This window comes from Mauremys mutica, chromosome 8, assembly GCF_020497125.1.
Source record: "Mauremys mutica isolate MM-2020 ecotype Southern chromosome 8, ASM2049712v1, whole genome shotgun sequence".
Classification (NCBI taxonomy): Eukaryota; Metazoa; Chordata; order Testudines; family Geoemydidae; genus Mauremys; species Mauremys mutica.
Window position 1 is genome coordinate 11086233 of NC_059079.1, and position 13884 is coordinate 11100116.

At 43.8% G+C, this 13884-nt stretch overlaps 1 protein-coding gene across 3 annotated transcripts in view; it reads left to right on the forward strand.

Moving 5' to 3' along the window:
- The first annotated feature begins 2649 nt into the window (after positions 1 to 2649).
- Positions 2650 to 13884, forward strand: part of PODN (podocan) — a 32280-nt gene continuing 21045 nt past the window's right edge. The window contains exons 1-4 of one of the 3 annotated variants that reach the window (XM_045028953.1): positions 2650 to 2783; positions 8009 to 8271; positions 11031 to 11124; positions 12706 to 12770. In XM_045028953.1, coding sequence (XP_044884888.1) covers positions 8014 to 8271; positions 11031 to 11124; positions 12706 to 12770 — 417 coding nt within the window. In that variant the 5' untranslated portion in view covers positions 2650 to 2783; positions 8009 to 8013. Of the gene's footprint in view, positions 2784 to 7611; positions 8272 to 11030; positions 11125 to 12705; positions 12771 to 13884 lie in introns of those variants that run through there. The other 2 variants (XM_045028954.1, XM_045028951.1) reach the window with 2 other exon arrangements.

The window sequence follows — 13884 nt, forward strand, 5'->3', positions numbered from 1 at the left end:
CCATGCTGCCCACAAGTGAGTCAATAATCCCATGATATATAATCACTTGTAACTGAACAATCAGAATGTGCACATCTGAAATGAGCTGCCAGGTTATCCCATTGCTCGTACCCTTTGTTGTCCTCACCCCGACCATCTCTTTCCTGATGTTTGTCGCTTACTCATCATGTCAGTCTACATTTATATTTCCCTTCTCCTAAAGAGTTTACAACCAGTGAGATTATGTGCTGAGCCTCTAACAGGTACAGGCCAGGGGGAGGAGGGCTATGATGGCTTTAAAGCCGCCTTTGTGCCTTCCTGATCCGGGGCTGCTCTGGGGATTGGAGAGGCCCTGGCCTAAATTGCACAGCCCTCAGAGCCTGCCTAAATTATGGCAGCCTCCTAGGGTGGCCCTATGCACCATGGCATTGGCAGTCTTGGCCCAATGTGCACTCTGTGCCAGAGCTTCCAGTGGGGTCCTTCACAGCACCTGTGCCGGGAGAGCCTCCTCTGGTTGGAACAGGGGCTTTTAGCCTGGCTTTAAGAGGCCAGTGCAGAGGTGGAGCTCTCACACCATGCATCTCCCATGTTCTAGGCATGTTGCAGAAACACTTTTGGGTTCTGTAAATATATGGAATACAGCATCTGTCACTTTAAATAGCTAGACGTCCTGTCAAAACCAGACTGCTTAAGGACCTATTTCTGCAGATCCCAGTGACCTGCAGAAGGAATTGTATCACAATTTAAATGTTGGTACTTAAGCTTTTCAGGCTAAAAATATTCCTTCTTGCAGGTGTTAACTGCTAATGTTATCAACTGGGTATGGCACTCTTAGAGATGGGGCATTACACTAAATGAGTTTGGCTGGCAGTATTTTCTGCATGTATTCCTTAGACTTAGATTGTGAGCTCATTGGGGGCAGGCACAGCTTCCTTTATATGTCTGCATAGAGGATCTGATCTAACTGATGGCTATTATCACTTACTAAGGGTTACATAAGTATACTGGAGTCATGCCCTTCAGTTTGGATTAATAGTCACTGTAGCAAACTCAGACTTGGCATGATTAAAGGGCTGGTTTGGGAGTGGTTTGTCTAGCAGCTTCTCATAATGGAAATGCAAAGGGACCGGGGGCTGAGCAGATAGGAAAGAGTCCAGATGCGGTGTGCTAGAAGAGGATAAGCAAGTGCAGAAAGCAACAGTTTGGGAGTATCTTGGATCATTAATTTAAAACAAAGCACAAGCCTCGGGAAAAATACCATTCTCAAGAGGGAGCAAGTCCTGTCCCCTCTCACTTAACGTCTTTTTTCTAAAATGATTAACGAGTTGGGCTGCCATGGGCCTCCTGCTTCTCCTCTCTTCATCTGATTTTCAGAAGCACATGTTACTCTGAGCGAAACAGCACCAGACCGCTCCATAATTGTCTCCTGCTCCCTGAAAACAGATTGCTGCTTTGTGTTGCCTTTGTTGTGTGTGGTCTGGGGGGGGGGGGGGCGGGTGTCACACAATGGGGACTATGGCAGAGGAGGGTGGGAAGTGCAGAATAAATCCTAGATCTCTGAATCATTTTAAAACACAGCAGCCAATTTTTTTTCTTTTTTTAATAAAAACACACACTTCCCACACTGACTTTTGGGAACCTGCTCGTGGTCTGGGTTGGATCAGTTCCAGTTGATTATATAAGCCTGGAAGAAGCGGGGGACAAAACAACTGAATGGGTGTTAACTAAGTATTCAGCTGGAGTCTGAAGGGAAGAGTCTTTTTTTTTTTTGGAGCACAGCAAGGACCAGGAAGGCCTTTTTCTGAGCAGGGAGAGCTTGCCTGCAGATTTCTTACAGGTACAGTACAAGCCACAGCAGGCCATCCGTGCAACAGATTGTTTTCTTTACAGTATGCCACCTCTTGCTGGAATAACCCGCTCCTGGTGTCAAAAACCCATCACATTGCCTGGAAATGCTAGTGCACTCAGAGCTAATATGTGATAAAGAGCAGCTCATCTCCCTCCTGCAAAGTGGAGAATGAACAGGAAATGCAATGATCCTGCCCAAAACAGATTGTTGGGGGTAGGGGGAGGAGGTGAGTGAAATGCTGGGGTGGGGGGAATGGAGAAGAGGAGGATGGACTGGGGTAGAAGGAAGGATTTTTGGTTTGTCTCAGATTCTGGAACTCTATCCTGAGGTTTCTGGGATTTTGCAGGCTTTCTCTGGTCCCTGAAGATCTGCTGATGGGGTGAAAACCAAGGAGAGCTAGAGAGGAAAAGATGGGGCTGGATGAAATTAACAAATTCTTCCCAACAGCAGGGTGGGTGGGAGATCCAGAATTTGGCATGCTCCTTAAATAAATAAATAAATTTTGCACTGACAATGTAAATACCATGCAGTGAAATGTTAAGCATGTACAGCCTCTGCTTCCCTTCCATCAGTTCTTTAAATTGCTCCTCTTTTTGGCATCTCTTGCTGGTCTCGCAAAGTGTGCTGACAAGAGAGACTGGAGGTTGTTCCTTGCCCAAGTCTTTATGTTCAGACTACAGCTGCTTCCCCCCTTATCTCTGCTCACATTTTCCCATATGGTAAGTTTGGAAAATTCCTCTCCGATTTCACTGCAAAGGACAGGAAATTCTCTTTGGGAGACGGTTGCCTATTTCTCGCTCTAGTTTTGCTGCTCACATCTGGAAAGGATCTGAATTGGGAAAGGGAAAATATCTTTCTGAGCTCAGTGTGTGTAACTGACATGGCATGAACTAAGGGGAGCCTTTGGGGGCAAGAGAAACGCTTTTCTCCATTCATTTGATCTCTGTCAACAACGGTGAGTTGTTTTAGCACTTTATTTTGTTACAGTTTGGTACACTGAGAGCATTGAACAAGCCTGCCTTTTAGCTACAGCCTTTAGAACAGACATGTCATGCAAATAACAAATACACATGAACTGCTGATCTTAAAAACAAGTGAAGATTATGTTTTTTAAAATCGAGACTGTCTTGTAAGGCTGAACGTGGAGAGCTGTAGACATGATGATAAAATATAGAGAACATGCTTATGCTGTTTGTTCAGATCATCTTCCTTACTGTACAGTGTATACTGACTCCTGCAACTTCACTTGCTGCTTGAGACTGATTGCTGAAGCACTGGGCTGCTGGTACTGCAGTGGATGATGGTAGCTGCAATGTGATGGAGTAAATTTTGGTTCTATATGGGACAGTGTGCAATGAAATCCGAAGGTGCAGCCACAACCCAGAAGAAACCCTGTACTGACTCCCAATACCATTGCAATTTTGTTCTGAGGCACAGGGCCTGATCCAAAGTTCACTGAGGTCTTTCCATTGACTTCAATGGGCTTTGGATCAGGCCCTTAGTAAACAAATGGGTTTTGGATTATGCTCTTAGTGATCTTAACAGAGTTCGTCTCTTCAAGCTGGCTTTGAACTAAGAGAAATCAAAATCCATCCCCATAGTTACTTCCTGAACTCTGGAAGCAAGCAGATGTGCCTTATCCAAAGTGTCACTCTGTGGCACCATAGCAACTATCACTTCAAAGGCATTGTAGCAGAAAAGGACATATTGATGACAGCAGTGTGAGACTTCCTCTCACCTATTAGAACATGATGCCAGATTTTACACTCTCACCTCGCTTTAGTCAACCACTGTCTATGTAAAAGTGTCAAAAAGCACTCGTTTTAGTCCAAAAACAGTCAGCTCAACTATAGCCCTGGTGTAACTTGGTTCTACTACATTGACTTTAATGTAGTTACACCAGGGCTGCCTCTGGTTGATGTTTACAATATTTTAATTAGTCATTTTTGTCATCAGCTATAAGAACAAATCAATATATGATTTAAAAAACCCAGAAATGGTCGTTTTCTAGCTTTTCAATACTTTCAAAAGACATCAGTCAAGATTGGGTAACAAAGATGGATTGCAGTAACCCAATTAGCTGTGTCAGGTTTTTGAGGTCAGGTCGGGTACTAGACAGAGTTCTACCTGCTGCACTGTGCTACATTTTGATCTCGCGCAAGTGGACATCTAGAGTAACTCCATTCAAATCCACGAATGTACTTGAGATTTACACCAATATAACTGGCAACAGAAAGCAGGGTCCAGTTACTTCTGGAGTGTCTAAAGTTTTGTAAAAACAAAGACATACACAGGAATTAAACATCTGGGGCTGGCCTGCATTAGTTGCTTCATGCTTCGGCTACGGGGCTGTAAAATTCTGATGTAGACATATAGACTCAGGCTGGAGCTCAGAGTCTAGGATCCTGTAAGGAAGGAGATGCCCAGAGCTCAGGCTCCAGCCTGAGCCCAAAGGCCTACACTTCAATTTCATAGCCCCAGAGCCTGAGCCCCACAAGCTCAAGTCAGCTGAACTGGGGCCAGCGGCAGAGCTGCAAGTGTTTCATTGCAGCGTAGATAGATCTTTAGACAGCTGACCCGGGCCAGCCATGGGTGTTTAATTGCAACAGAGACAACCCCAATGCGTCTGAGGGCCAGATTCTGACTTGCTCGAAAACAGCTGGTCTCCCAGTTCACACCATCTGAAAACCTGGCTATGAGATATTCTTGTTTCCGAACTCAAAAGAGAAGCATTGATTGTCAGAGCTGAATGGAGTAATTATGTCATATTAAGGGCGACAACCCATCATGTTTGGATCTTGAAGGAGCAGTATCAATACGAGCTAGCTGTCCCAGAAAGGCTGTTCCATGACCTCTCCTGTTTGGAACTGGCTGGAACATGCAGTAGACCCTAGATCACATTGTCTCCAATGCTGAATCCTCTGCAGGATTAAAAAAAGAAGAAAGGATAAAATAAAAGCCACTACCAGCTCTTACTGCAAATCATCATCTATGAAACCTAAGATGTGCTAAGAATGAAACGGAGCTGGGCCTGGGCCAGCTGGCTGATTCCGCAGATATTTAACTTCTGTTTAGATTATTCTAACCTGCAGCCAGAAAGATAGAGGTTGAATAATAGCCAAGGCTCTAAGGTTCAGATAAATGTTGCTGCCCAAAATCAATAGACGGTCCAGACCATATTTTACTGCAGTAGCTCAAGATTTCGTTACTGTTCAATGCATATAAAACAGACCTAGTGTAGGGCCATCCTGACAGTATGAGTCACTATTTTCCAGCACACCTTGTTTACATTAACCAGGGTAGTGTGTAATGATGGGAATTTATTTCCATATGCAAAACTTTGTGGAACATTATGATCAACAGTTACATAAGAATAACATTGCATAACCTCATATATAAATCTCCCCTAGGACCTGGCGTTTCTTAGTTTGAGAAAAGGAATAACTTACTACAGTAGCCAGGGCTAGTTCAGCTGATGCTGCTATGCCTGCAGCCACAGGGGTCCCGGGGTATCCATTCTTGAGACAAGTTGAAACAATAATGCCATGGTTCTCAAACTGTAGTTGGTGTGGCACTGCCCAGTCACATGGTCTTTATTCCGCTCCTTGTTCCAGCTCCTCAATTGCTTTAAAAGAAACTGAAAATACATAAAGGGAGAGTAAGAATGGGCTAGTAGTTAGGGTGTTAATCTGGGGCTGGGGAGTCGAGGCTCAAGTCCCATCTTTGCCACAAACTTCTGCATAACCGTGTGCAAGTCTCTCTGTGCCTTAATTCCTCCTATGGGGATAACACCAGGGCTCTAGCTATTGGGGCATTGTAAGGATAAAAAATAAAGACCGTGAGGTACTCAGATACTATGGTTATGTGGGTCATACAGAGCAAATGATGGGGTCTAAATTAGCTGTTACCACTCAAGAAAGAGATCTTGGAGTCATTGTGGATAGTTGTCTGAAAACATCCACTCAATGTGCAGCAGCAGTCAAAAAAGCAAACAGAATGCTGGGAATCATTAAGAAAGGGATAGACAATAAGACAGAAAATATCATATTGCCTCTATATAAATCCATGGTACACCCACATCTTGAATACTGTGTGCAGATGTGGTCTCCCCAACTCAAAAAAGATATATTGGAATTGGAAAGGGTTCAGTAAAGGGCCGCAAAACTGATTAGGGGCAAGGAACAGCTTCTGTCTGAGGAGAGATTAATAAGACTTGGACTCCTTCATCTTGGAAAAGTCAGCTAAGGGGGGAATATGATAGAGGTCTATAAAATCATGACTGGTGTGGAGAAAGTAAATAAGGAAGGGTTATTTACTCCTCATAACACAAGAACTAGGGGTCACCAAGTGAAATTAATAAGCAGCAGGTTTAAAACAAACAAAAGGAAGTACTTCTTCACACAACGCACAGTCAACCTGTGGAACTCCTTGCCAGAGGATGTTGTGAAGGCCAAGACTATAACAGGGTTAAACAAAGAACTAGATAAATTCATGGAGGATAGGTCCATCAATGGCTATTAGCCAGGATGGGCATGGATGGTGTCCCTAGCCTCTGTTTGCCAGAAGTTGGGAATGGGCAACGGGATGGATCACTTGATGATTACCTGTTCTGTTCATTCTCTCTGGGGCACATGGCATTGGCCACTGTCACAAGACAGGATACTGGCCTAGATGGACCTTTGGTCTGACCCAGTATGGCCGTTCTTATGTAACTTAGCTGGACAGATGAAATACTTCCCTAATGTTCCATATGACACCTACTACAATCATCACAGGGATAATATGTGATCACAAATAGGAGGGGACAGTGGGTCAGTATCTATGAAGAGTTCTCTGTTGAATCACCGGTGCCACTGCTCTGTGAGATTGCTGTGTTATGCGTAAATAGTGAATGAAATCCAGCAGGTGGTGCTCAAGAATATGTAGCATACTTCTGAGTTCTGCAGGACTGATAAAATGCCTTGTTGTGCATTGCATAGGGCTTCCTCTTTAGATGGAGCTCTTAATAGCCACCCTCTGCATCCCTGGTCCTTTAGCCTCTTTTTTGCACTTACTGCAGAATTCCTACTTTACCCAGATACTTCTGTGTTCTTAAAAGGGCAGATCTGCTAGGCTTTGTGGCAAACCATTATGAGGAACAAATTAAATGTGAACTGTCGTAATGCCATCTGGCAATAATACAGACAGGTTGAGGGTTTCCATAGCTGGGTTGGCTAATTGAAATATGCTGCAGTCTTGCCAATCTCAGTTTCCACCGGGCCTGGAGTCAGTCCGGTAATGATGCGAGAAACTCGAGTCCATTCCTGAATTTTAGCTTTGCCTGAAGGGGAGAACCCCCTTCGGATTGGCTGCTTTCCTTGCTTCGCTGGCTCCTGGGGAAGGCCAGCCAATCAGGGCTGTTGCCGGATGCAGGCTGAGTTCTCTCTACCTCCCTTCCTTGCAACCTGACACTTTTCTCAACAGGAGAGTGGGGGAGGAAGGAAGCAGAAAGAGCTCAGGGCAGCTCTGCTCCCTCCCTCTCTTCCTGTGAGCAAAGGGACGGCTCCTCCCCTTCCCTCCCAGACTGGGAAGGGACAATGGGAGGTAAAAAACTCCTGGAGCTGTTCCCAGCCCTAGCCTGGCAAGGGGAAAAGGGAATCCTGCTGCAGGTCCTTGCCAGGCCTGGCGGAGGGAGATGAAAGAGTCCAGGAGCTGCAGAAGGAGCAGAAGTGAAGCTGAAGGGGCAGTGCTGATGGGGAGCTGAGGGGGCAGAATTGGTTGCTGGGCAGGGGGACAGGCAGATGTTGGGGTGAGAGCTCCTGCAATGGGAGCCAAAATCAATTTAACCAATTTAGGAGTGAAAAGAAAAGAGAAAAGCACAATATAAACTTTATTAAAAAAAATCTCATGATTTTTTGCCAATCGCTTTATTGTTGGGAGGCTGACTCAGGATTTTTGAATCTGTGGGGTTGACAACACTGATGCTGAGAAGTTAGTTTGGTTGCCCGCACAGCAATTAGACCCATACTGCTACTTGGTGTGATTTTTACTGTTTAAATCGCCAGCTACGTGGCAGTCAACCCCATGTGATTAGGTCCTTTACCTTCCACTTGCAGTTTGTGTTGGGCTTTAAAACAGAAATAGTACTTAGCCTGCAAAAATACTAACTCCCAACTTACCGTGATGTTTGTTTGGTTTCAGTGGAAATGCTTCCAGGCAGCAGATCCCTGCTGGTGCTGTGGCTTTTGGTATTTAGCTACAACATGATCCATGGTCACAATGATGAAGACAATGAGTTTCTGGAAAATTCATCCAAATTACTGAATCCAGACCCTAATTTCCTGGCCCCAGACTGCCCTAGAGACTGCACCTGCACCCAGGAAGGAGTTGTGGATTGTGGAGGGATCGATCTGAAAGAATTTCCCATAGATTTACCAGAGTCAACAAACCACCTTTCCTTGCAGGTAAAATAAAACACAACCGGATTGTTCCCCAAAACAGCAGGCCTGATTCAGCGCTGTCCCATGGCTCCTTTGAATAGCACCAGTGCAGGGGGGCCTATCCACCTGACTCAGAGCTGGGGGGTGTGCTGGGACTGGCTGAGGGTAGAGAAGATGGGTGACAGGGCATCCCTACCCTCAGCTGTTTCTCACTGCCATAAGGCCCATGTGGTCTAAGACAGTGCGGAGCACAAGGTAGAGTAGCCCTGATGGCTAGGTTGGGGCCACAGTGTGCCCTGGCAGCCCACGGACTAGTCCCCAGATTTCCTACCCCTAGCTCCAAGGCTGCTTGCATCTCTGGCTCTCTGGTTTTCCCTCGCTCTCCTTTCTGTTCCTGCTTTCACCCTCCTGGCTCAGAGGTCAGCGACCTGATCAGAGAAAGATTCTGTGCCTGACAAATATTAATTACATTGAACTTTATATTGGTTTATTTTAAAATGTTTTTTTCCCTCTCAGACAGGTATGGGAGAACTTTCATTCTGGTATTAGTCCTCCCCGAGATCTGGGTGTGTAAGGGGAGCAAGTGATCAGAGCTGAGCCCTTCCTTATGGCTCAGAGGTTAATTTTTCCTCAAATAAGAGCCTTCAGTGTATAACAATTCTTAATTCTGCTCTCCCTTTGGAAAACCTGGGCTTAATTCTTCCCTGGTGTAACTGCAGCAGCTGCCAAGAAGTTTCCTGGTATCCCTTATTAATTGAAATATCATAATCAGGATCCATTGGCCCAGATGCATTCCTCTACCCCCAGTGCCAAACATCCCCCCAGATCCCCATCTATACAGAAACATGGGATGTTAAATAGTCATGATGAGCAAAATCACCCAAACGAGAAGAACTTACAAGGGCTGAAAACAGCCATCTTGCAACCTCATTGGGAACCCACAGGGAGGGAATTCCATAGATGAGGCCCTTGCACTCAGCTGGTGCTGACCTCATCCAGGTCAAGTTCAGCAAGATGATCCTGGGGGGTTGTTTTTAAATAGAAGGCTGTAGGCATAATAAGCTCACTCCCCTAAATAATGGTTATGTTTATTGAGACTGAGTGGCTGTTCAGGGCAAGGGTATGTGGGTGTGAGGAAATATGTTTTAAACTTCTTAGGCCTTTGTCTACATGGGAAAGTGTTACCAGCATAACCCTCTGGGTGGACTCTCATTCTGGAGGGTGGCTTTTTTTTTTTTTTTTTTAAATCTTAAACTTCTTCCCAAGTGACACAAACTAAATGTAATAAAGGCCCTCAAGCTGATGTTAGAGTGCTCTCCTGGGGGATTATACCACTGTAACGATACTGGTTTAAATTAATGCCTTTTTATACAAGTCTAACTTTCCCATATAGACAGGTCCTTAGAAGAATCAACTCACAATGTGCTGTCAGTAGCTTCATTTGCCAAGCAGGGTTTTTTGCAGAAGTTTAGGAAGTTTCAATTTAATTAAAGGCATATTTTTCCTCCTTTTGATCCATTGTCTGAGGCCTCTGGTAGAGCAGAACAGTTGTGTTCAAGACAAGATAATTAATGCTGGTGTTTATCAAGTCTCCCTGAAAGTCCTTAACATTAAGTCCTTCCCGTTCCTTGCTTGCCACAGTGGTGCTGTGTTATTGCTCCCCAACAGGCAAGCATTTGATCAAGTGTTCATTGTTGTTCATTCATAAGTTTTGAAATGTTGTGGTGCCAGGCCAGTGGAACGCATTCATAATTATTCTTTTTTACTGGAGTACGTTAGCCAGATTGTGCTCTTAGTTAAAGCAGTGTGAATCCAAAGTAACTCCACAGTCAATCCAATGACTACAGATTCCCACTTGTATAAAATGTGTCCTGTGGTCCCTAACTAGTGGTTTTTTTTGGTATTTATCATGTTTGATAAATTGATAGAGTGCACAGTTTTGCAATGGAAAATTCAGAGTTGTCAATCAATGCACAGCTGTAGTCAGAAAAGTTGTAATGTAAAATGACATCTTATTACTCAACACATCTGCTCCAGGTGTGTTGCAGTTAGAGCTATTTTACTGTCAAAACAAAAGTTTAACTCCTGTTAGCCCACTAGATGGGCTATGGGAGATTGGACAGGATTCCATGCTGTAAGCTCTTTGGAGAAGCAGCTGTAATTTTCTATATATAACTCTTAGCCACTGACCTGGTTGAAGCCTCTAGATGCTACCATAATATACATGTTTAATACTAATATGAACACTATTTAGCCTTGTGGACTATCAAAGAATTGTTAACTAAAGTCTGATGGCAGATTCTTCATTAGCAGTGGCATGTCTGAAATAGAACCCAGCTTGACTTTCAGATCTCATGATGAGTTTTCAGTTAGAAAAAAAAATTTCATTCTACCAATCACTTTTGATTTAATCAAATAAAATCTAAACCTGGGACCCCACTATGCCAGTCTTGTATAGTCCTTTTTCAGAGTAAAGCTGTGCTTTAATTACCTGGCAGCTGTTCAGAGGGTTTGCCTCTGGCTGAGGGCTTTACTAGAACCTGTTCCTCCTAAAGTACAGGACCTGGATATTTCTAGGGATAATCCCAAACTGCAGAACTTGGCTTTGCAAGATTTCAAACTCTGCTAACTTTGGGTTTGTCACATTTGGGATCTGAGTTTGGCCTTTTATAGCCAGGGGTCTATTTTTGACATTCAGATCCAGATCCAAACTTTCCAAAAGTTCAGAGCTAGGGTCCTTCTCTGATTACTTAGTTGATGATTCCTATTCTCCCTTTCCTTAGAATAACCAGATAGAAGAAATCTTTCCAGAAGAGCTTGCACGTCTTTACAGACTAGAAACGCTCAATTTACAGAACAACAGGCTCACTTCGAAAGGTAAGCCGGAAAAGCCAAGCATCAGAGTATCGAGAGCCACTGACGAGCACTGCAACATGAGTCTACGCAACAAACCAGTCAGTGGTCACAGATGGAAGGCGTGAGGAATGGTGTGTGCACTCAAATGTTAATGATTAGAATGGTTGGCTAATCAGTGTCACTCCTTTGGCCAGCACACAAGACGTGGAGGCACTTCATCATCTGAAAAATAATGCTCAGTGCATAAAAATGCAGTCCTCCTTGTACCAAAGGAAGAGACAGAGCAGCTATATTGTGTACTGTGTCATAGCGCACACTTGTCCAGGAAACTCCCTCCAGTCCCTTTAGAGCGCATCAGTGCAATCCAAATTGGATCCAGAAATATCTGCATGCTGAACAAATTCCCTATGACAGAGCCTGCTTCTTAATTCACTCCTTCAGTTCAATTCAGTTAATTTGATGTCTAAATTACCGAAAACCTTTGGAACCAAACCATATGCATTCAAAATAACACCACTCCCACCCTTTCTGTCAACCCACTTTGATTGCTTCAGGCAAGTTTTGCTGGATAAGCCAAGCACTCGCTATGGGGGGAGGGATAGCTCAGTGGTTTGAGCATTGGCCTGCTAAACCCAGGGTTGTGAGTTCAATCCTTGAGGGGGCCACTTAGGGATCTGGGGCAAAAATCTGTCTGGGGATTGGTCCTGCTTTGAACAGGGTGTTGGCCTACATGATCTCCTGAGGTCCCTTCCAACCCTGATAGTCTATGATTCTATAGAACATTGCTATTTAGTTAATAAGGAAAAGGCCAGATTCTGAAAGAGGAAGAAAAGAGAGGCTGGGGAAGAGCCACATGATAATAAAGGGGGAAGGTGTGTGATTCAGAAATGGTACTGCTGTCAACACACTCAGGTGTGACCCTGTCTATAAGGTGCACCCTACTACTCGTATGGATAACAGGAGCAGCCTCCTATTTCAGGGGGTACAAGTAGACTTGATTGGAAGCACAGGACCATTGTACATCGATAATGCACAGCAAAACAAAAATTATAGATTCAGGACCTGGTCTTGTTCCCTTTTCAGTTAATAGAGAAACTTCTTCCATTAACTTCAGTGGGCGCATGATTGAGCCGTAAGTTTCAAATATGCTTTGATATAGACTATGTCCTTATGAGAAGAATTTTCTACAAGTTCATAAAAAGAAATTAACCAAAAAACCAAAAGGTGGAGAGGTGCAGGGGAGGGAAGAAAATCCACATCTGATTCCTGTCCTTTCTTCCCAGGCAGCATGGATGGTCTGTGCAGTTAGTAATATATATCCCACAACAAGCGACCTTAAATCTGGTGCACTCTGTTACATCTTCTGATCATCACGCTCATTACTACAGGCTAAACAATGTGCTTTGTTCAGCTAGAGCTTTTTACAAATGTCTATAGCCTTTATAATTATAGAAAATGAAACAACAACAAAAAGCATGAGTCAGGTTGTTTCTGAAAAATATTTAAAACTTACATTATAGCTATCCTTTGGGAGACAAAAAGTCCCTCTAGCATTCTCATTCACAAAGGATGTTGACTGTAAATCATTCCTGTTGTTTGAAGGGCTTCCAGAGGAGGCATTTGAACAGCTGGAGAACCTGAATTACCTGTACCTTGCAAACAATAAGGTAAGAGGGGAAAATGGTTTTTGGAGATGCCCTCTGGTGTTATTCATAAAGTTAAACAATAATGATGATTTAAAAAATACATTTATGTTCTCCATGCCTGTAAGGTTGTGCTGAGGTGTGTAATTCCAGTAGGGGCTCATCTAAGGCTCCCTACAATTAAAACTTCCATCATACTGCAAAACTGTTAACAAAAAGGGCTATTTTTGGAGTTGGTCTGAAGATGTTGCGTGAAGATGTTCGTTTGAAGAGTGCATCGATAGATGAGAGAGGTAGACATTACTTATTCAAAACAGAGCTCTCACCTGTGCGCACAGAGTTTAGTGCCGTCTGGAATCTGTGTGCACTTTTGTGCACAATTGCCTCAGTGCAGGGGATTTAAATCCATTACTTCACATGTATACACGCACAAGCTCGTTTGACCACGTTTGGTGTTGTGTGGTATTTGACCACGTAACGTCTAGAACTGCACTCACTGGGGACCTGATCCAAAACCCACTAAGTCAAGAGAGAGACTCCCACTGACGTCAAGATGACATTCGATAATGACAAGTGCAAAGTACTACACCTCATTTAGAAGGGAAAATCAAATGCACAAATATAAAATGGGGAATTACTGACTAGGCAGTAACACTGAATGACTCCGATGTAAGACACGGGAGGTAATCGTTATGCTCTACTTGGCACTGGGGAGGCCACAGCTGGAGTATTGTCTCCCGTTTTGGGTGCCACTTTAAAAAAGGTGTCAATAAACTGGAGACTGTCCAGAGAAGCGCAACAAAAATGATAAAAGATTTAGAAAACCTGACCTATGAGGAAAGGTTAAAAAAACTGGGAGTGTTTAGTCTTGAGAAAAGGAGACTAAGGGAGGCCCTGAAAAATGTCTTCAAATATGTTAATTGATCACTGTCCTCTTTGTAACTGCCCTTGTTTTCCAGGTCCACTGAATGTAGGACAAGCAATAATAGGCTTCATCTGCAGCAAGGGAGATTTCAGTTCAATATTAGGAAAAACTTTCTAACTATAAGGATAGTTAAATATGGAACAGGCTTCCAAGGGAGGTTGTGGAATCCCCATCATTGGAGATTTTAAAGAACAGGTTAGACAACACCTGTCA